Source organism: Calonectris borealis, chromosome 11 (assembly GCF_964195595.1).
Source record: "Calonectris borealis chromosome 11, bCalBor7.hap1.2, whole genome shotgun sequence".
NCBI lineage: Eukaryota > Metazoa > Chordata > Aves > Procellariiformes > Procellariidae > Calonectris > Calonectris borealis.
The window spans coordinates 23286768-23309211 of NC_134322.1; the positions used below are offsets into that span (position 1 = coordinate 23286768).

General features: G+C 52.0%; 1 protein-coding gene across 4 annotated transcripts; it reads left to right on the top strand.

Moving 5' to 3' along the window:
- Positions 1–935: 935 nt before the first annotated feature.
- PKM (pyruvate kinase M1/2) lies at positions 936–22440 on the top strand. 4 transcript variants are annotated; one of them, XM_075160584.1, is made up of 12 exons: positions 936–1058; positions 6406–6465; positions 6678–6847; positions 7238–7329; positions 10318–10449; positions 10657–10843; positions 11636–11906; positions 12553–12703; positions 14111–14263; positions 17816–17982; positions 20885–21066; positions 21625–22440. In XM_075160584.1, exons 2-12 carry the CDS (start codon positions 6425–6427, stop codon positions 21729–21731), a joined length of 1653 nt encoding a protein of 550 aa, XP_075016685.1. In that variant the 5' UTR covers positions 936–1058; positions 6406–6424; the 3' UTR covers positions 21732–22440. The 4 variants fall into 4 exon arrangements, with proteins under 4 accessions (XP_075016685.1, XP_075016686.1, XP_075016687.1 ...); XM_075160588.1 differs by lacking the exon at positions 17816–17982 and adding an exon at positions 18484–18650 and having other exon boundaries at positions 1008–1058; XM_075160585.1 differs by lacking the exons at positions 6406–6465; positions 17816–17982 and adding an exon at positions 18484–18650 and having other exon boundaries at positions 948–1058.
- The last annotated feature ends 4 nt before the right edge of the window (positions 22441–22444 follow it).

Genomic DNA, 22444 nt, shown 5'->3' on the forward strand with positions numbered 1-22444 from the left:
GTGATGGGTCCCCAATGTCCCCAGAAAAGGTCCCCATGGTCCTAGAACAGGGTCCCCAATGTCTCCAGCATGGGGTCCCCAACGTCCCCAGCCCAGAGTCCCCAGTGTCCCCAGCACAGGGTCACCATGGATCCCCATCACAGGCTCCCCAGTGTCCCCAGCACAGGGTCACCATGGATCCCCATCACAGGCTCCCCAGTGTCCCCAGCACAGGGTCACCATGGATCCCCATCACAGGCTCCCCAGTGTCCCCAGTATAGGCTCCCCATGGCCCTGGCACAAGGTGGCCATGTTGGGTCCCTGCACGGCTGGCAGGGTGTCCCCATGGTCCCAGCATGGGGTCCCCAATGTCCCCATCACAGGGTCCCCAGCTCAGGGTCCCCAACATCTCCAGGCTGGTGTCCCCATGGTCTCAGCATGGTGTCCCCACTGTCCCCAGCACAGTGTCCCCATGGTCTCCCCACTGTCTCCATGGTCCCAGTGCAGAGCATCCATATTGGGTCCCCAGCCCAGGGTCCCCAGCGTCCCCAGGGGGTCAGTGAGAGGCTCAGGACCCTCCAACACCACCCCAAAACGCCCAGCGCCGCTGCCCGCCCCGGAGAGACAGGCCCCGACCCCAGCCCTTGGGGCCCACCAGCGCCCCGGAGCGACTGGGGTCGGTGTGAGAGGCGCGGCGCCTTTAAGAGCGGCGGGACGAGACGCGGCGCCTTTAAGAGCGGCGGGGCGGGGCGCGGCTCCTGCAAGGCGGCGGCCACTCTCCGGCTGCGTGCGCGGCGGGTGCGCCGCCGCCTCATTGGCCGGCGGGGCGCGTGCAGCGTCGCAGCTCCTCCCTCCGCGCCTTGTGCGTCCGCCGGCGAAAGGAGTCCCGGCGTCCCGCCTCCTCCCCCTTCCCTCCCCGCCTCGCGGGGCGGGCGGCGGAGTGATCCGCGGGGGGGGGGGGCGGGAGGGAGGCGGTGCTGAGGCCGGGCGGGATCACCTTGGCGGGGCGGCGGGGCGGCGCGCAGAGGAGCGGCGGCTCTCGGAGAGGACGGGCGTGGGGCGAGGCTGGGCGGCGGCAGGTAACGGCGGCCTGAGGGCTAGCGGGCGGCGGCGAGCGAGCAGCGGTCCCCGCCGCCGCCATCATCATCATCCCCGTTCCCGCCGTCGGGCGAGGGTCTCCCTCAGGCGGCGGTTGAGGGGCGGGGGGGGGGGGGGGGCGCAGCCGCGGTGCCCCCTGGGAAGGTAGGGTGCGCGCGTGCGGGGGACTCGCGGGGCCGAGCACGTGGCGCAGCCCCGCTCGGAGCATCCCGCCCGCCGCCGCTCCCCCGGGCACCGCCGCCCTCGGCGGGCGTTGGGAGGGGGGGTGTGTGTCGGTCCTTGAGGCGAGGTACCGGGGAGGCGCGGGGCGGGGGGAAGGCGTGTGCCCCGCAGCGGTGCGGTAAAACGGCGCGCGGGGCCCCGACTGCAACATGTCGCCCGGTTTCCTCATGGCTGGGGCCGGACCGGAGTCTTCTGGGAGGCTGAGTCAGATGGAGCCGGAGCGAGGCTCTTTGCCGGCCCCCCCTAGTCCTCCCCCCGCCTGCGCTCACGTAAGAGCCGCGGCGATGCTCTGAAGGGCATTAGCTTAAATCAGCGTACGGCTCACTGAACTCACCAGTGATGCTGCAGCCTCCTTATTCCCCACCTCCTCGGAAGAGAAGGCCCCTTCTGAATTAATCTCCTCCCGTAATTATGCCTGCCTAAACACGTCCGATTGATTTGGACGGTCTCTTGAACTGTGAAAACCTTTGAAACGTGTTGAAACCTTCTTTGCAGGGCTAGCTGGCCATGAATAGTGCTTTTGTCGGCGGACAATGGCAACCTCCCGACTGTCTCCTCAGATTAATAAGAGTAGACGGCAAGCTCTAAAAACCTGCTTTGTTCTGATAAGGCAGCTAGTTGTCTGCGAGGCCCAGGTTAACAGAAATCAGTGTTTCACGGAGGTTTTTGTGATGTTAATGTCTTAACTTTCTGGCTACCGCCTGCTCCTGTGAAGGGCTGCTACTAATCATGACTTGCCTTGGCCTAAAGGTTGATGCCAAAGAGGGTTTTTGGTTACCCCGATACCTCCAGGGAAACTCGAGGGCTTGTTGCGCAACCAGGCGCGCTTAATTAAAAAAAATTCAGTCCCAAGCACATAATTTTATGCCCGACGTCCCATTTATAAAGCAGAATCAAGGGTAATTTGGAGGAGTTAAAGTTTGGTGGCCTAATGGGTCATGCTGATGCCGGCTCATTTCCAAACCGTGACCAGATTGACGAAGGCCTCTTCTGCCGAGGCAGGAAGCTCTGCTGCGAGCCACGTGTTTGAAGCGGGGACTCTTGCCTGCGAAACCCTTCCGAGAAACTTTACTTTCACTACATAACGAGCTTGCGGAGGCTGCGAGCCCGTTGCTCGAGCAGCCTGCGTTTTTCTTGACTACCTACTTCTTTTTCCACCCGAAGTCGTAAATTTTACAAAAATCTTAATGTATTGGCATTAGCTGGAGTGATCCAAAGCCAGTGTTAATTCCCTTTCCACATGCCGAGCTGATCATTTCATTTAATACGAACAAAACGTCTCCCAGGCTGGCCGGACCACGTGCTAGTCCTTTATCTCCCCTGGGGGAAGGTGGTGCCGGGGCTGCTGCGGCGTGAGGGGATGGATGGCACGGTGATGGATGGCACGTAGGGAATGGGGCTGCAGTACCTTGTCGCTGCCACCTACAGCTGGGCGCGCAGCAAATCTCCATCCTGGAGCTGGGGATGCAGCAGAGGGATCTATACTTCCACCTAGAGTTATATTTACATTTAAAAAACCCCAAAAAACCCTTTCTTTTATAATGCAAAAAAGATTTTTACAGTTCCCTTGAAGGCAGCTAGGTGGCTTCTGCTGGTGTGGGGCCAGGCTGAAAGGCTCCTTGTCCTGTGTCAGAGCAACACGCTGCAAGGTTAAGTCAGTAGGTGTGCCTGCACTACAAATACCCTTGAGATAAGTCCTTCTTGTCGCCAAACATCTGATGCTCATCACCTCGACTCGCTTAATTTTTTTGTTAAGCCTCTTGTATGCCTTTGCCCTCCAGGGAGGGCAGGCTCGGCTAAGGCAAGGCTAATCCATTTGCGTGCAGGGAAAGTGCAGATGTCGCCCGGTGCTGTGCGGGCTGGCCTGACCTTTCTGGCCCCCATAACTCGTTTGCCGAAAAGCCAGAGAGGCATCTCCGTTGTGGAGCTGTGGGTCTCTCCTCCCGCAGAGCTGCAGCTTGCTGCTGGGGAGAGCGTACACCAGCCGGGAGCAGGTGGTGGCTTCTGGGTCCTGTCCAGCGTTGCAGAAACGAGATGGCATTTTGGGGTGGCCATCTTGTACTTACGTAACGGCGCAACGCCACCTCCTGCAGCAGCCACCGAGGGAAGAACGTGTTGTCCTCCTGCTCTGGAAGAGGGGCTGACAGGCTGTATTAAAAGCCTGCTTTGCTGCAGAGCTGGATTTTTTTGTTGCTGAGTCCCTTTAACTTTTGGAATGAACAAAGCTGATGTTTTTCAAGGGTTTTTTGGGGAATCTGAAGGCCTGCCCAGTTTCATAACCCTGGCCTTCTCAAATACAAGTGCTAACTCAAACCATTTCTGGCTCTGGCGAGGGACACTGGGCGTGAGCAGCCTTGTTCTGCAGTGTCAGTGAGGTTGTGTAAGTGAGGCTGACCAATAAAACCCGAATCGTCACCCACCATGAGCCTCCCCGCTGCCTGCCTGCAACTTTTACAGGCAGTAAAACATCTTTGTCCGGCGTGGCAGGGGTTAACGCCGGTCCTGCCTGGGGACAGTCCCTGCGAGGCCTCGCTGCTGCAGTTTCCACTTCCCTTTGTCACCGATAACAGCAAAGGCTTGGCCGGGGCGGGGGGATTGCCGGGGTGGGGATTGCTGCCGCCTCTCCTTTCTCTGTCCCCGAGGGCAGATCCGGAGGTGCCGTGGATTTAGGGTTTCTCTCAGCCGACCGCAAGATGAGCTGGCTATAGTTAGTCACCTCGCTACTGCAAAACCGGTTGTCCTGACCTCAAACGGCTTTTTCTAGAATATTCAAGAGCCGGGGAGATACCAGACATCTTTGGGACGCCCTGCCTGAAGCACAGGCAGCCCAAGTCATAAACTTGGGGATGTAATTGTTATTCCTTGAGGAAGGAATTTTTCAGTGCTGGAAACATTAAGGCTTTGTAGGGTATTGCTTACCCCCCTTCCTTGCTCAGCCCAGACTGAGTGCTCCATGTCTTCGGGCGTCCTTGAAGTCTGGAGTAGTGGGAAATGCCAGACATTCCTGTTATATTTATAAGACTAGTCCTTCCAGTAGAATTCAGTCGATGGTTTGTAAATAGGTGGTAATGGGAGGCAGGAGGAAGTATTAAGAAGTGTAGCTTGCTGGTAGCGGGGTACGGTGCTGCGGGCAGATGGGTATTTGGGATACTTTTTGGCTGCTGCGTTTCTGCTCTCGCCCCTGGACAAGGTCTCGGTGTCTCTGATTAATTTTTCTGAGCTCACTGAACTGCTGGAAAATCTTGTGAAGGGGATTCTGACTGGGAACTTAACTTTCCTTTCTCTTTATATATTTATAAAGACTTTAGGGGGTTTAAAATTATATTTGCAAATGACTTGAGAGGGTGGGGGATTTCCATGAGATAGCGAGAACTCACCTGCCTATTTTTAAAAACTTCCAAGTCATGCTCTGGATGCAGCTTCTGTCTCGGGATCCCGTTGTTTCATATTCTGCTCTTTCCCAGAAGCTGCGTAGACCCACTCACCTGTGTTTGTGTGGAGGCGATTTCCCAGCAAAGGCTTATTCTTTTTGGCATCTGGAGGAGCCGACACTGCTCCGCAGGTGTCGTCGGATGCAGCAGCAAGTGTTAGAGGGCTAAAACACAATGTTTCAGGGCTGACCAATAAGCTTTCCTACAATAATGGGACTTTGTCGGGCTTTTTATGTGGGCAGACCTTCTTGTACTGACTCCGGTGAATCAGCAGCTTCTGGCAGGGCTGAGGGAAAGGAGTCTTTGCCAGGACAAATTATGGTTTTCACTGGCCTGACTCCTTTATGCCGCATGGGAGCGAGGCGATGGTGAGTCAGGGCTGCCTGCGAGAGGATCTGCACGATCTGCACGTACGTGGGGAAGGTCTGCGGAGCAGAATTGGCCGAGGGGAGGAGCGTCGGTGCGCACAGAGCCTCTGCAGCACTGGGCAGGCACATGGCAGGCTGGCAGGGGAGCTCCTTGCCTTTTCGTTAGAGGCATGGCTTTGTTCTGGTCAGCTCTGCTAGGTGTATTAGTGCCTCTGTTTCAAAGCTGAATACACTGAGCTAGCTGGTGTGTGCAGCTAACGCTATTTTGTGATTTGTTGGGGTTTTTTTGTCTGCTTGGGGCAGGCAGAACAAAACCCCTGCTCTATCCCTGCCTTTACCTGAGCAGCAGCCCATGTTTCCACGAGCGCCATGCTAAAGGTATATCTTAGAGGTGAAGGCAGCTGAAGGCAGCTTATGCTGAAAGAGCAGCCTGCTTTGAATATCTCCTGCGTGCCCGGGGATTGAAGGTTGAAGTCAAAGCACTGTTTGAAGTCAAAACTAGTGATCTGCCCATGCTAGTAGCCACCACCTTACATCACTCTCTTACCGGAGGCTTTTTGAATGCCGGCAATCTAGCCTGGGCAGATCGAAGAGAACAAACAGCTCTTAGCCGCCACTGCTACTTGAGAACAAAATTATTGCAGTGCGGCCTGAGATGCGCAATTAGAAATACCCGGGGGCACCAGCGCTGCTGGGAAAGGACTGTACTCGCATCCCAGTGGACAGTTAAGCTTCAGTTTGGCTTCCTCTTGGGATTGCAGGCTGTTCCTGCTGTTGTGGGGGTGCTCTAGTCCTGTAGAGCTAAGCAGCCTGAGTTCAGAGAGGTTTTTTTATCCAAACTTTGGGGGGGGGGGGGGGGAACGACCAAACCAAAAAACCAAAAAAACCCACCAGTTTTAAACCTTGGGGTGGTTTTCTGCCGCCCTGGGTGAAGGGGAGTGCAAGGGGCGGTGGAGACCCACAGCGTCTTCAATTTGAAGAGGGACCTTGAGTGTATTAAAGAAATCTTCAGTCTTTTACATGTTCTCACAGGTATTGTGCTTAATCAACTCAAGTCTACTTGCTTGTACAGGCTTAAAGGATGGGTTTTAAGCTTAGGCGGACTGTACCGTGATTAGGTGCTGCTCGGCAGAAGATTGCCCGCGTAAGACGTATCTGCAGTCACGCTAGCGCCGATCTGCCCCGGTCCCCAGTTGCGATGGGAAACGCAGTTGAGGCCTGTAGGAGAAATGACTCGAGAGCTGGGAGGGAGGAGGCAGAATCTCTGCCTGCGCACTCAAGTGCTTGAATTTTGTTGCGTTGTGTAGCTCCAAGGGAAGACTGGCAATGAAGAGAAGCTATGAAGGGAACATCTGCATAGAAGGCAGGTGAGCTTCGGGTGGTGTACGTGGGGGATGACATGGAAATAGAAGTGTGTCTTGCCTGTATCTAAGACTCTCAAGTAGGAACATAAAGATAGTTTGACCCAGTAGCAGCTTTCTTGTTACCTCCATATTCATCACGTGGGTGTGTTGGTGTCTCTGCTTGATGAGCAAGTCTGGGTGATTCCTAAACCTGGCACCGCTTTCTTCTTTTCTAGACCCAGGATTCCAGTGACGATGTCGAAGCACCACGATGCAGGGACCGCTTTCATCCAGACCCAGCAGCTGCACGCTGCCATGGCAGACACCTTCCTGGAGCACATGTGCCGCTTGGACATCGACTCGGAGCCAACCATTGCGAGAAACACTGGCATCATCTGCACCATCGGTAGGCGATTCCTAGATAGGAGAGAATCGCAGCTGTGAACCCCTGTGTTGGTGAAACTTGTTAGGGAAATTGTGGGAGGGCTTCAGCTTTCATCCCTTGCCAGGGCTGAACTTGTGTGTTGAAAGAACATGACTTTCCCATGTCTGCCTAGCCCATGTTATTGCTAAGAGTGAATCTGGTAGCCAGGGAAATCAGAACTGCTTAGGTTCTGCTGCGCTCCGAGTTAAAGGCAAGTTAAAACAATCTTTACTACTGTAGAGATGAGCTGCTTCAGCACTGAGCAAGTCTGTATCCATTATACCTTTTCTCTTCCACATGAAACAGCCCGGCGTGTGTGGGTTATCTCATTATTTTTACAAAGTTAATATTCAAACTATTTCTTCCTCCTAGGCCCAGCCTCCCGCTCGGTGGAGAAGCTGAAGGAAATGATTAAATCTGGAATGAATGTTGCCCGCCTCAACTTCTCTCACGGCACCCACGAGGTAAGGGTGGGGTCTGAGCTGATACAGCCCTGACCGGGCCGTGTGTGTCTGCTGACGCTGTCTCTCATGGAAGAGGGAAATCCAGCTTAGCCCAGACCAGCCTTGGTGTGGGAAGGCGAAACTTAGCTCTGCTTTTGGGGAAAACGTGCTGGTTGAACATATTGAGCCTGTGTAATTGCTTATAACATTTTTAGGTGCGCTTTCTGAGCCGTTTTGAAAGCAGTTCAAAAGCACACCCTTCTCTGTAGCAGGGGGCCAGGTAACTGATACTTGCCACTTGTGTGCCGACTGCTTGCCATGAAATCCTTCAGTTCTCGCTGGTGTCCTGCCGTTCGCTGTAACTGCTGCTTCTCAGTTAATAGCAGAAGCCGAGAACACTTGTCCCTGTTTTGCTGTGCGCCTCTGCAGGACTACACAACTATCGCTTGCTCGTCTTGCTTCTTGTTTCGTTGCTGGGGGTTTTGCAAGCAGGCGATCAATGAATAACTGTCTCAAAAGAAAACTGTTAGTAATTTGAAGTAATTACTGTGCCTAGTTGAAAGAATTGAACTCCCGGGTTTGCTTGGCTAACCAGCTGCTCCGGTTGTGTTCCTGGCATTCACGAGGTTAGCACCACAGTACTTGGGAGGTGGTGCGGTGAGCTTATAAGAATGAGGCCAAAAGAAATCAACACTGTTCGTGGCAGACAAGCCCCTATTGATATAAATAGATGAAATCCTCAGCGATACTGGAGGAGCTGAGGATCCCATTCCAGGTTGCCTAGAATGCTACCCTGAGCTGAGTTTTTTTTTTTTTACCCTGGCTGCCCTCCAGCTTTCAAAATGTCAGACAGTAGCCAGTAGCAGCTGTAGGTGGCTTTACTTACTGAACCGTGAGCCTTGCGGTGCGTAACAGCTTGGCCTCTCACCCTCGTGGCCTTTAAAGGCCACAGGGCACTGTCAAAATCGAAAGGTCTGATGCTTAACTGTGGACAACCATCAGACCTTGACTAAACACCCTGGGGTAGTGTCGGTGCATAGGCTGCAGTTAGCGAAATCTGCCTGAAGAAAGGGTAGAGTGCAATAACTCTGCTTCTCAGTAGCCAAATCCTGCAGCTGGGTGGCTCTTGGGCCGAGTGACTCGTCAGGGAGTTGGTGGCCCGGCTGAAACTGGGAATTTTCACACCGTTACTGCCCAGCGGAGCTGCTGCTGTGGTTTGCGTACTTGTTAGCTGAGGTTGAGGACAGGGACTGCGGCTTTCTGCTTTGGGTGAGGTCTAACTGCACATTTCATACAGATGAGGTTAGATTACAGCAGAGTCTGGTCGTGCTGTCATCTCCTGTTGAGTTTGACTGTCAGCCGTAGCCAGTCTTAAGTTTGAGTCCCCTCCTGGTTCCTCCAAAACACTCCAGCTTCCAGTGAAGCTCCAAAGAATTTTTATCTGTCGCGAGTGCTTTGGTTCTTGGTGTCCACCCTAGGGCATTTTACAGGGCTTCAACTTTAACAGAGTTAAAGTTTAACTTTAACTGGCTGCAACCCTTTTATATAGGAAAAAAAAAATTGCTTTTACTTCCAGCTCTGCCTGCATTCCTGTTCTGCATATGTAACTCTTCAGGAAGTCAGACTCCCTAGGAGCCAGTTAGTCATCAGTATCAAACTAAAAAGGAAAAAGCCCAGGTGACTGGGACCAGATAAACGTAATAGCACCCTTCAGGCAAGTTTTCTGTACTGCATCCATGTAGGCTGCAGTGCACGGGAGGGTCGGGGCCTTCTCAGTCTCAACTTGCACACTCTATCAGGAAACTGAAGTAATTTTTCCTGCTCTAAAGAGTTAGCAGTTGTGGTGCACCTCTGGCAGAGGACACGCACATGAACTTTAGCACAGCTTTTTCCGGCCCCACCTTCCTGGCGCTGCGTTACCGTCCCCGCGATACTGAAGTCGGTGCGGGGCTCGTGTCGAGGCAGATGGGTGGCGTGGGGGGAGCTGGGTGTTTCCTGGTCAGGTCAAATGCCGTCCGTCTGTGGCACAGAGAGGGGAAAGGGTATTTCTTATCTGCAAAAGTCTGTCAAGCTTTACACAACTTGCAGTCAAGGTTATCTCTTAATATTGTTTAAACAAGTAAAGTAAACTGATCTGCTGGTCATCTGAAGCTCATCTGAGGTAGTTGGGATGAGAGTTTCCCCACAGAACTGTCTGTCCTGAAACTGGCAGCGTTAGCGAAATGCTCTTGCACACATGAAAGTTTGGAAGCCGGGTATGTGGTGCTGGAGTCTTGAACTTCTGGCTGCGATCGCTTTGGGTCTCAAAGTGTAAATACTTAAATGGATAACATCCCCTTAGCAAAATCCTTTTATCTTTAGGGGAAATTTAAGCCAAAGACTTATAAAGAAGCTTGTCCATCTGCTCGCCTGTAGGACTGTTAAGAGGGGTCAGGCTGGAAGTCTGTGGGGGACTCGGCAGTGCAGAGAACGGCATCCTCCCTTCCGTGCTCTGAAGGGAGGAGGAGAACAGCCGTGTGTGGCGGTGGCTTAGCTGTGACATTCTTCTGGCATTCAGGAGTCTTTCCACACATGTAATCGTCCAGTGCTGCCGATGTTCTGCCATGTTGAATGGGCAGGTGTTAGCAAAGCTTTTGGAAACGTTCTTCCTAAAGGCCTGTTGGTTGGTGGGCCATCTTCAAATGGCAAGTATGTCCTGATAGAAAATCACTTCAGCCGAGCACCTGGGCTGTCTCCTTGAGTTGTCCTTCTGGGATTAGAACTGGGGGCACCGAAGGCATAGCCAGGTAGCTGCCGGGCTCCTCTTTCGTGTGGGGAAAGCCTTTGTACCCTCACACTCTGCTTTTCTGGAAGCTCAGTCTGAATTAAATTCTCAAGCTAGAACTGAAATTGAGCATAATGTGAGAGCAGAGCTGTCAGCTTGGGCAGCGTTTGGGGTGCGTAGTGATCTTTTTCATAAGCAGTGGAGTAGAAATGGCCTGAACGTTTCCATCTCTTTTTCCTTGCCAGTATCACGAGGGCACAATCAAGAATGTGCGAGAAGCTACAGAGAGCTTTGCCTCTGATCCCATCACCTACAGACCTGTGGCTATTGCACTGGATACCAAGGGACCTGAAATCCGAACTGGACTCATTAAGGGAGTAAGTTGCTCTTTTTTTCTCCCACTTTTTTCAGTGCATGAGTCTAGATACCAAGTTATGCCTGTGGCTTTTTCCAAAAAAAAAAAAGTCTCTAGGAAACTAGGCAACGAACCAACTACCCAAAATTTTGATGAACTCCTGCTGGCTAGGAGGCGGTTGTGTGCTGGTTTGTACTGGTTTTGCTGAAATGCATGTTTTGACACGCAGAGTGGCACAGCAGAAGTGGAGCTGAAGAAGGGTGCACCGCTCAAAGTGACCCTGGATGATGCCTTCATGGAGAACTGCGATGAGAACGTACTGTGGGTGGACTACAAGAACCTCACCAAGGTTGTAGAAGTTGGCAGCAAAATCTATGTGGATGATGGTCTGATTTCCTTGCTGGTTAAGGAGAAAGGTGTGTAACAACCGTTCCAGCTGCGCCTGTTTTGTTTTTTCTTCAGAACATATTTGTGCTTTCGCTCCAGTAACTGTTTTTTAGCTTGCAGTTGTGTATTAAAGAAAGGAGTAGATGGTTCTTAATGCTGTGGTGAGACTTTGAGCAAAACTTTCTCCACTTCAACTAGCAAGTTTCCAAAAACTAACTTCAGCTGGGTTTCACTAGGCTGTCATCTGAAACCCGTCTTCAAAGGTGAATGTGTGGTGGGGACATACCAGAGCTCATGATCAAAGCCTGTTTAGCTAATTCGTACTTTTAATGCAGGATTTAACTGGTTTTACAGCATAAACCCTGAGTTTTGTGGTTAGAGACAGAACTAGCTTCAACTGTTAATGTAGGGGTAAGATTAGTTCCATAATACTCCCTCTATAGTGCTCTAGCCTCGAGGTATCACCTCTAATCCCAGAGTGTGTAGGGAGATGGAGGTGAGGCTTTTGGGGTGCTCGGTTTGGTATTCCAGGGCTCCTGTGTGCAGAATTGCAACCTGGTGGCTTTTCTGGGGAGGCGGTCCCAAACTTCTGCATGGAACAAATGGTATCTTCTCCAAGAACAGCGTAGAAGTGGTCTGTTGTGCTCCCATGGGTAAATTGCAAGCTTGTTTGTTACATAAATCTGCTGAGGAGAGCAGCGATGTGCTTTTATCACGTGCGGTTGCTGTTGGCACTGCTGTTCTCAGGCAGGGAGGTGTGTGGGAGCTGGCAGTGGGGAGCTGTCTGGTAAACACTGACTGTGGGAACACATCTGTTTCAGGCAAGGACTATGTCATGACGGAGATCGAGAACGGTGGCATGCTCGGCAGCAAGAAGGGAGTGAACCTGCCTGGTGCTGCAGTCGACCTGCCTGCAGTCTCTGAAAAGGACATTCAGGACCTAAAATTCGGCGTGGAGCAGAACGTAGATATGGTGTTTGCTTCCTTCATCCGCAAAGCTGCTGATGTCCATGCCGTCAGGAAGGTGCTAGGGGAGAAGGGAAAGAACATCAAGATCATCAGCAAGATCGAGAACCACGAGGGTGTGCGCAGGTGAGCTTTGTGCAGCTGACACTTCAGGTTTGTCACCCTGTATCAACGGAAGAACACAGCCCCTTCGTGCTGTAGTCAGGACTCCTGGTCTCTGGCTTGCCAGCAGCAGCAAACTTACTAGTCCGACTAACGGGGCAGTAGTGCAAGCCGTCAGTTAACGCCATGTGTGTGGGACTTGACGTAGCTGCGGTATGAACAGGAGGATGTGTCACTGTCACACGCCCTGAGCTTGTGGGGACAGTGTCACAATCTCCCTGCATCCCTGAAAAATCTGTGATTTTTTCTGTAGCGAGTGCGAGTTTAAACTCGAGCAAACTTGCTGTTCTGGATGCAATCAGTGAGCGTGGGAATCACCAAGTCTATGGGAATCACTATCAGACTAAAATATCTCGGATCAACTCATGCTCCCCTCATTCTATAGCTTTAGAAAGCTTTATATAGCACTTTGTATGTGCTATGACTTGGTCTTGTTTTTCCTTCCTCCTACCTTGGCATTACAGGATACCAAAATGGCACGTGGGAAGCCCGCGTGCCGACAGCGTGTCGCACTCCAGAGCGATGCTCCCTTTCGGAGGGGGAGGATGGAACAGAAGGGAAGGTGCTTTGCAGAACAGATGGGGTAACAAACCTCTTCTCTTGCTGTCAGGTTTGATGAGATCATGGAGGCCAGCGATGGCATTATGGTGGCCCGAGGTGACCTGGGAATCGAGATCCCTGCTGAAAAAGTCTTCCTCGCCCAGAAGATGATGATTGGACGCTGCAACAGGGCTGGCAAACCCATCATCTGTGCCACTCAGGTACTCAAAATGCAACGCTAACTCATAACTGCCGGAGTCTGGCAGAGTGCGAACGTCAGTAACTGTCATGGCTTGATGGTGTTTGCTAGAGTGAGATGCCAAGAGCAAAGAGGTTTTCCTCGTAGCTGAATAGCTCATCTTGAGGCACTTCTTTAAAGATGTGTTTGGGTTCTTCCACAGTACAGGACCTCTTGTGTTGTGTGCTGAAGGTTTTACCCCTCAAAACTTCATGCAGCGTGAGTCTTTTGGGCTGACTAAACAAATTCTGGGAAAAAAACCGCTTATGCTTTGCCTTGGCATCTTGTGGCAGCACATTTGCGTCTAACAGGGAAGACTTGCTAAGGTTCCCAGGTATCTTACAAGATGTGCCCACACTGCAGCATCAGAAGGAACTGAGTAAAAGATCCATCTCCTTATTCTGGGAGCTGCTAGCGAGGGAGGGATAGCTGATGCTCAGCTTCAGTGGTTCCAGTAGGGATCATGTGCGGACAGTCCTCAGACACTGGGACGACTGGTTTCCTGCCTGTGCTTGCTCTGTCCACAGGCCGTGGAAGCGAAAACTGTCTCTAGACAGCAGTCATCAGACAAGGTTCTGGATTTACAGTGGCATATGCTCCTTCCTCTTCCTGTATTGCTACTGAAATGCAACTGAAACGCTGCCTCAGGCGGTGTTTCGTGAGGAAATGAGTGATGTTTGCCCAGTGGTGGGGAGAATGCTGAACGCCTGAGGAAGATAGGAGAGCTGGCCAGGCTTTGGTGTGTGGAGTTAGTGTGTGAGCTTCTGGGAGAAGGGGTTAGGAAGAGCTAACCTCATGGAAAGCTGTCCTGTTTTCCGCTCTCTTCGGAGCGGGTGCTTAGGAGGCGGGTGGTGGTAGCTGTTCTGAGTTTACTAGTCTGTACATACTGTATAAAGAATTGGAAATCTTGTGTTGGATGAAGATGATGTTAGTTGGTGCAGACCTTGCTGTTTACCTATTTCTAGATGAAAAAACCAAACCCCTAGATGCTAATTTGAGTACATGTGGCTGGATTTGAGCTTTCTGTAAAGACGTCTAACGCAATACTCTGCTCCAGAGAGCTCTGAGTTCCTTGGACCAAGACCTGTGCTGAAAAGTTAAATTGGGAAGTCAGAATGCTGTCTGTGATGTTGTGTGGGTTACCTCTCCCTGGAAAAGGAGTGAATGTAGAACGGGTACAAAATGAAATGGGTTGTTTTTCTTGTGTTAATTCAAAGCTGATTAGGGACCAGGCCCCTCTGTCCTGTACCCACGGGAGAGCTCTTCTCCCAGAGTCCTTAGGCTGCATCCTGTCTTCTGCCGTATCGCTAAATATATTGAAGTGCACTAGTGAAAAAGCAGCTGCTTCCTTCTGCAGTGTCTTGATTTCTTTGGATTTGTTCTCTTCCAGATGCTGGAAAGCATGATCAAGAAACCTCGCCCGACCCGTGCCGAGGGCAGCGACGTTGCTAATGCTGTCCTGGATGGAGCGGACTGCATCATGCTGTCCGGAGAGACTGCCAAGGGAGACTACCCGCTCGAGGCTGTGCGCATGCAGCACGCTGTGAGTACTGCCTTCGCTCTGGCGGGGGGCCTGTCCTGCAGGCGCAAGTAGCGGTACTCTCTTGCCCTGCATCTTCCAGCTGAGCCAGGCACCTGAAGATCTAAGCGTGCCTGGTGCTAGGCGGCAGCACCTAGCAGTCCAAGTGATGTCTTTGTTCACACTCCCGCTGTGGGTGTTTCTTTACCTAGCATGGTCCTGAGGGCCTGAAACCTCATTTTGTGTCAAACTATTGTCAGGCAGAGCTGAGAACTGCTCTGCAGTGCTCTGAAATCTAAAACTTCAGATTTCTCTTATTAATTTTTGTTTAGGCCAGGGTGCAGGGGTTTTTGCTGTTACCTTGGTATGAGTTTCTCCAAATGCCCTATTCATTTTGGCATATTAAATGCCTTAAACTTCTCCAAGGTCAAGGAGCTGCTTAAGCAGTTTATCTCTAGATAATGAAAAGTATCGGCCGACTCCTCTGGGGGGGGTGGGGGAGGCTTGTGAGTCTGATTTACAGCACTGTTGCATTCAGCACCTGGTGCGCTTGGTGTTGGGGGTGTTTTTACTGCACGAGTACTGACAGCACCATATTTTTACATGCCTGAACTGCCAGAAACCTCTGCTCTGCTTCAAGTTCACCCAGCTCACATTTCAGCTGATTAAAAAGCCTGATGTCAAGTATCTACAACTGTTGCTTCTCCCCAGTTACCAGTGCTGTGAATCACAGCAGTGATAACTCTCACCAGTTTTATTTGCAATTCAGGTTATATAGATTAATCAACTCAGCTAGTATTTGTTTGCAGTGCATTATGTAAATATCTTTTACCTTTATCTGGTCAACATGGAGTGGTGGTTTTTGCATGTAGCAAATGCAAAATATGACTTGATTACTGGGCCGTGACTGCTGGTTTACAGGTTGAACACTAACAGTGCACCTAAAAGGTTCTTCCTCAGTTTTCACCCCCTAAATCACGAGGGTTGACTTTCTACCGAGAGTTGGAAACTTGCTGCAGCAAACCTTACACCTGGGTTTCCATTCTGGCATTAAGATGGGCAGGTTGTATTTTACCTGTAGCCTGAGCTCGGGATCCGTTGCATTTGCTTCCCTCTTCCTGCAGACCTGGGAATAGTGGTGTTCACTCTGCCTGGCCCCTGCAGAAGTACTGAAGGTTTTAACCCTCTGTGCAGAGGAGCAAATACAGATTCACTTTATTTAACGTAACATGGCACAGGCAGCAAGGTGCCAACTCTATGATGGTAGGAGTACCTCCCCCTACAGTCAGGATCTTTCATCTGAGCTGATTCACTTGGTGTTAGTCGAGAGAAGCCCTGCCCAGCAATGGTGCCCTGAATAACCACGGTCTGAAAATCTGCAGCACGGCCAGAGCAGGTGACTATTCCCATCTGAAGTGGCCAAGCAGTCATAGCAGGGAGAAAACACCTTACCTCTGGTAAAGAGCGGCTCTTGTATGCATTCCCTGGCCTGAAATAAGTATCAGTTTGGGTTACATATTTGTTTATCCAGTGCTGCTACAGGAGTACTCCAAGTAAAGCCCCCTCTGTAGCGAGGTGCAGACAGCAAACATGGGCTGTGACGCTGAGAACGATCAGGGTCTGCGCTATGTGGTATCCTTGCACCTCTCCAAAAGACTTGACCTGCCTGTCTGCGACCTGTCCAGCAGCTTTGCTGGGACTCTGCAGTGGTTTCGCTTAGTGATCCCTTTCCAGGAGCCTCATAGAAAAGAGCTTGCTCTGCAGTAGCTGGCATCTCTGTGACAAAAATGTCATGTGCCTCGAGTTTAGCAGCAAGCTTCCAAATATTGGGCAGGCTGTTTCCTGCTTGTGGGACTGGGCTTCCTTCCAATTCCAGTCCATGATCCACAGTTGTCTTCAAATGCCGCCCTGGCCATGCTGTCCAAGGGGCCAAGGTTTAAATAGCCGCTCCATTTTCCTTTCTCCCACCTGCACCCTAGTATCTCCACCTACGTACCCACTGGAAACCCTCTAGCCACTTCTGTATGCCTAAAGCCAGCTCTGACGTGGAGTTAAGAATTGCTGTGCCCTTCTGCAGCCACTGTCAAAGCAGACACGTGTGTACACATGCTGTCCTACAACTGGGGAATGCAGGCTTCCCCCTAAACTCAGGTTCACTCTGCATGTTACGCAGAGCTGCCTGCCTTTGGACCAGGAGCTGAAGATAAACTGCCTGGCTACCAGCTCTTGCGTTTGGAGTAAGTGTTTTGGGGCGAATACTTCCATTTTATCTAACGGCAAGTGTAAAGCCAGCAGTAACAAAACTGGCTGCTTTAGGACCAGAGTTGGCACTGGACTGCTGTTCCTGCCTTTCACATGTGTCCTGTTATTTTTAGACATAAGATACTTAACTACTTTGGCTTAAGCTGATGTCTGTGGAAGAGAGATAATTCCTAGCATCACATAAAATAATTCATTAACAGTAGAGTAGCAAAATTCTTATTTGGAAGGGGTCTAACTACAAAGCTTTCACTATAATGGCACTTCAGTCTCTGCTTAAACATCAACTCGTCACGCTTTATGTAGTGGCTGCTCACTTTCTGGAGTAACTGGATGAAGTTGTCCTTGAAAAGACGATCAACCTTTGCATGCTTTTCTAGTCCCTGCAAGCCTTCTTTATGGGGTTGTCAGGGGCTAATGCAGCCTTCTGAGATGAGAATTGTCTTTAAATGTGACTGATTCCCAGCATACTGGGATGAATACATTACAGAACTTGTTGCAAATGCTTAGCCTGAACAGAAAGCCCTTAGTTGTGCCTCTGTACCTCTCGTCTGTCCAAGTCTGGCACTGTACAAACACCCCAACATATCTGTTGTGACAACCCTATAAGGAAGACTTGTTCCTATTTATTTCCCTATTACCGAAAGGGAAGTTGGTATAGCACTTGGAGGTGAATCTTTATTGGCTCTCAAGTTAAACTAAATCTTTATTGGCTCTCAAGTTAAACTAAATTTAATGAAGCTGAGAGAGACAGTCCCCCGACTTCAGGGGTGATGCTGAAAGTGCATTGCTTGCACGTTGGCTCCGTGAAGACTGTTCCAGCAGTGCTGTGTGATCTTGGGAGAGTATGAAAGGAGCTACAGAGATTTCCTCTTGAGGAATTGCAGGCAGGACCATCAGCAGGCTGGTAGGTGGCATGAGAGTCTCTCAAGGAAGTAATAAGCAGCCGCAACAAAGCGCAGTCTGACTGAGCTGGCTTGCTCTGGTCCTTGAAAAGCAATCTGCGTTTGCCTGCTCTGAAAGGACTCCAAAGTATAGCAAGAATGCCACCTTTGAAATGCCTGCCCAGTGACCAGGGACTGCCAGTTAAACGGCGTGGTGGACCAGCCAGCGCGGCTGTGGCGTGTTAGACTGGGTTGCATTCGGCAAACTCAAAACCTGAGAGCCAAAAAGAGTTTCACAGCCTGACCTTTAATATCCTCTTGCATGCATTACTATGACAATTAAGCAAGTTAACGTGATCTCATGTTACTCTGGTATATCTTTCCTTCTTTTCTTTCCTCTTTTCTCCTCCTTCCCTCTTACTCGGGCCTGCAGATCGCTCGTGAGGCTGAGGCTGCAATGTTTCATCGTCAGCTGTTTGAAGAAATTTTCCGCCTCAATGTTAACAACAGGGACCCTGCCGATGCCATGGCAGTAGGCGCAGTGGAGGCCTCTTTTAAGTGCTTAGCTCCAGCCCTGATAGTTCTGACTGAGTCCGGCAGGTAGGGTTCAGAGAGGGGGCTTGGTGCCAGTCGCCATGAGTAAAAACACGCTCCGTTCTAACACTGCAAGTATTTAGCAAGCAGCTTGCTGCTAGGTATCAGCCTTGCATAACCGCTGCAGTCCGAGTTGAGTTCATCTCTGTGGCAGGGAGGGACTCCAGGTAGGCAGGAGCAGAGCGAGAGTGGCTGGCAGTTGGCATGAATGTCACCTGAGTGAGGGCTCGGCAGGGCGAGGTGACTCAGTAGGTGCCACCGATTCGGAAAAGAAACCTTGAGAATCGAATGGTTCCTCTACAAGGCTGTGCTGTTCGGGTGGCTGAGCGTTGCAGCCATCACCCCAGCGTGTTGAACTAAATCTGGGGTTGCTAATTGGTAACTGTTAATGGCAAAAGCTGACGATATTTGTGTGACACCTTGCTGATAGAGCACCTCGCCTTACCCTGTGCTGCCCCGAGCGACTGACGTGAGTGTTGTCTTCCCGAACGCGTGTTGCTCTTATAGATTGCCCGGGAGGCCGAAGCCGCCATCTTTCACAGGCAGTTGTTTGAGGAACTGCGTCGTCTGACTTCCCTGAACTGTGATCCCACGGAGGCCGCCGCTGTTGGCGCTGTGGAAGCGTCCTTCAAGTGCTGCAGCGGGGCCATTATTGTCCTCACCAAGTCTGGAAGGTAGGAGGTGACAGGTTCCCTCAGGTCAAGCCCACTTCGTGACAGGGTGGGGGAAGGAGACTCGCAAAAAGATGGCTTTGAAAGACTAGACCTGTAACAGTGAAACCTGGGTTTTGGCAGCGACTGAGAGCCCGGGCCGCCTGCCTGCGGTGCCGGTTCCTCGGGAGATGGGCAGACATCTCAAACATCTGCACATACGTAACCTCCGAGTTCCTCAGCCTGTCTCTGCCAGCGTGGCATCAGCACCGAGCCCTGCCTCCCCTTGCTGTTGAGAATGGCATCTCTGCCAGCAGCGCTGGCTGGAAGAGTCAAGGGAAAATAAGTGTTGCAGCTTCGATTCAAACTTCTTGGCAAGAAATCCTCGATTTAACAGTAAGGCAGAAGTTCAATGGATGCAGAATCTTTTTTTTTTTTTTAAATCGAGGCCTTGGCCTTTCATAGTAGCATCCAAACTATAGGTCCCTTGCCAGACTTTTCAGGCATCGGCCCTGCTTGCCTAAGCCCGAGGGACGAAGAGGGACTGCTTAGCCTAGAATTGTTAGGCAGGGAAACAGAAGGCGTTGGAAACTTCCTCTTACAGGCTTCCGTATGCCTGCCTGCAAGTAATCTCACCCAACAGGCAGGCATCTGGCAGGCGCCCAGCAGCCAAGAGCTGCCTGCACTCTCAGGTGAGCTCAGTGCCTTGGCTGCAAGTGAGAGACAGCAATGCAGACGCGCTGGAACTATATAGTTTGGGATTTCTGTCCAGCGATGGTGACAACCACTGAGTAGAGACTCACTCTTCCAGTTGTGGAGAGGAAGCTGAAGCCTTGCTGATGAGCTTTTTCATCTAGAGGAACTAGGCTGCCCATCCTCAAAGCGTGTCCAACCATAAGTCTCAGACTGCTTTCTGGAAGAGAATCTGCATTTCTTGCACTGGATTCGGACCAAAGAAATAGTGCAGCAGCAGAGATGTGATTATATGCGCTGGGTATGGTCTACCTGAAGAACTGGACCATCGGTGAATCCTTCACCCAAATTTACAGCTTAAAATGATTTGAAGCAGCCACTTTCTGCAGAGATGAGGAGTGACTATAAGCACTGAGTTTCTGGATACCCTCGTGCTTCTAATGTTTCTTTGTAAAAGGTTCCAGTCTTACACTTGACCTTTTTAAAGAGATTTGAACTCTGATATTTGAATATTTTTAGCTGTGGATTCTGTTACAGCCTTTGAGTACCTGGGTCTCCTACAGCTACCAGGAGGCTTCTTGGACAGCGTGGGAAGGATTGTCTGAGAGCTGGCATGTGTGTTTCGGTGCTTCGAGCAGACTGCTACTGCCTGCTTTAAGCAGCAGTCTCTGAGTATTGCTGAGCTTATCTCCGCTAAACAAGACTGCAAAAGCTAGTGGAGATACTGGCATGCTCATGGAGCGATAAATGTCATGGCCTTGCAGTTTTAATCTCCATTTATTTGCAGATGCACTCTGTAAGCAGTGCCCAGGGAAGGGGAAGCTCTAGTCCCCACCCAGTGTGCGCTGCTTGCTGTGTTAAGGCATTTTAAGGATTCTGTGCCCAACTTCCCGGTATAAATTTTGGCCTCGGTTGCATTTGCTTCCTGTTGAGCGCGAGAGCAGAGCTCTGTGCAGAGGAACTGGCCTGTTTGCTGGCTTCAGCAGGTGAACGTGGCTGGGAGGCAAATGGCTTCCTCCTTGGCAAGCTTTGGGTAGCGCTGCTGGCCTGGGCTCTTTCCATCCCATAAACCGGGAGCTCCTCAAAACAGAGGGAGCTTGCAGGAACCCCCACTGAGATGCCGAGGACTGCTTGCAGAGGCCAGAATAAATGGCACCTCGCCACCTTAACATAGCAACAGAGACAAATAAAGGCTTGTTTTCGGGACCAAAACACGCAGATGGCACTTCCTAAACTCGGAGGCGAGGTGATTTTCACCACAAGACTGGAGTAGGGACTGTCGCCAAGGGACGGCCTTTGGTGGCGGTCTGCCCAGTTGCCTAACTGGGAATTCAACGGAGCTTCAAGCTCGTTGGTGAGCTTGGCTCTTGCCAGCATCTCCCGTGGTCGTCCTCTGTGTCCCTCCGGGGCTTTTGTGGAGCCCTCCAGGGTGACGGGCAAACCTCGCTGCTGCTTGTGCTGCGAGTGGAGGTGCCCCTCTGGCTGTCCACAAGCTTCCTCGAGCTCGCTCTTGGGCGGCTGTGCCTGTAACATGGTGCTTCACCTTGTGTCTGGTTTCCTTCTAGGTCAGCACACCTGGTGTCCCGGTACCGCCCGCGGGCTCCCATCATCGCTGTGACCCGTAACGACCAGACGGCACGCCAGGCCCACCTCTACCGCGGCATCTTCCCGGTCCTCTGCAAAGAACCAGCCCACGACGCATGGGCGGAGGATGTGGACCTCCGCGTGAACCTGGGCATGAATGTCGGTGAGTGACGCCGCTCCAGCCTCACCCAGGGAATGGTCTGGTGGGACGTGGTGGTCCTGAGCACCTCAGATGGTGCGTTTGGGGTTACCAGTGGGGACTGGTGGCAAAGGGAGAGGAACTGGCTGCCTGTGTGGTAACGGTATCCGATTGGGAAACGGGGGACGGCAGTTGCATAAACACAACTGCATCCGATGGGGAAATGGAGCAGCAGGTTTGTCATGGCTGCCTTAAAATAAGTTCCAGCAGAAAACCAGGTTGGTTTTAACGTGGTAAGTGCTTGAACCCGAGAGACGAGAGAAGCCCGGAGCGGGGTGACTCCTTTCTCCGGCCCCTCTCCAAAGCCCGTGCTGTGGGATTTCAAGCTCTGTGTCACACAGGAGCCCAAAGCAGAGGCGAAGGGTCTGAGATGGGTGGGCAGCAGGACGGCGTCTTGATATCAACCCAGAGATGTGACCGCACCTTGGTGGCGTGGGGAGTGGGTGACAAGCGATGTTCCCCCTGCGGCAAGCTGCCGGCGGTGGGACCCCAGCTCCAACACCTCCCTCTCTTCTCTCCTAGGCAAAGCGCGCGGGTTCTTCAAGAGCGGTGACCTGGTCATCGTGCTGACGGGCTGGCGCCCCGGATCGGGCTACACCAACACCATGCGCGTGGTGCCCGTTCCCTGAACGACTGACTCCAACCGGCAACCACCTTCCTTCCCCCTTCCCCTCCGTTCCCCCCCCTCGCGTTAGACCAGCCATCGCTTGCGATGTTCTCCTTGTCCCTAGAGTGGATGTAGGTTGCTAAACACCACCCAGTGCAGCAGCAGCAGGGGGAAGAAACCTTAAATCACTAAAAAAAAAAAAAAAATATACTTGAAGTGTTTAGTTTTTTTAAGAACCTCTCCCCGTAGCGAAGTCCTGCCCTGATGTATGTCGGAGTCAGCGTAGGAGGTTCTGCCTGCTGCCGGGACTCCTCTTAGCCTAGTGACTGTCCTCAGGGTGTGAAATGTCCCTGCCCCCGTCCCTGTTTTGGGGTGACGGGGAAGGGGAGACGCAACGTGTGGTCAACGGTTCCGCTGTAACCCTCCTCGCTCGAGGCAAGCTGCTACCCGCCCCCCTCCCGCGCAGCCAGAGGCTGTCCCAGCCGGAGACCTCCCCACAGACCAAACCCACGGTGACTCCAGCCCCTCCACGCTGTGTTTCAGGGGTGGGGGTAGAAGAAGGGTGTTGGCTCCCAGCGCTCCACCTCCGTGCTCAGCACCTGCTCCCCGTGCAGCCTCGTCTGGTGTTAGTCGTGTTCCCCCGGCCCGAGCCCTCTCCCTCGCCCTGCACGCCGCCGGGCCCCGGGCCGGCCGAGCACAGCTGTCCATCAATAAAGAGAAGCTGAAGCACCCGCC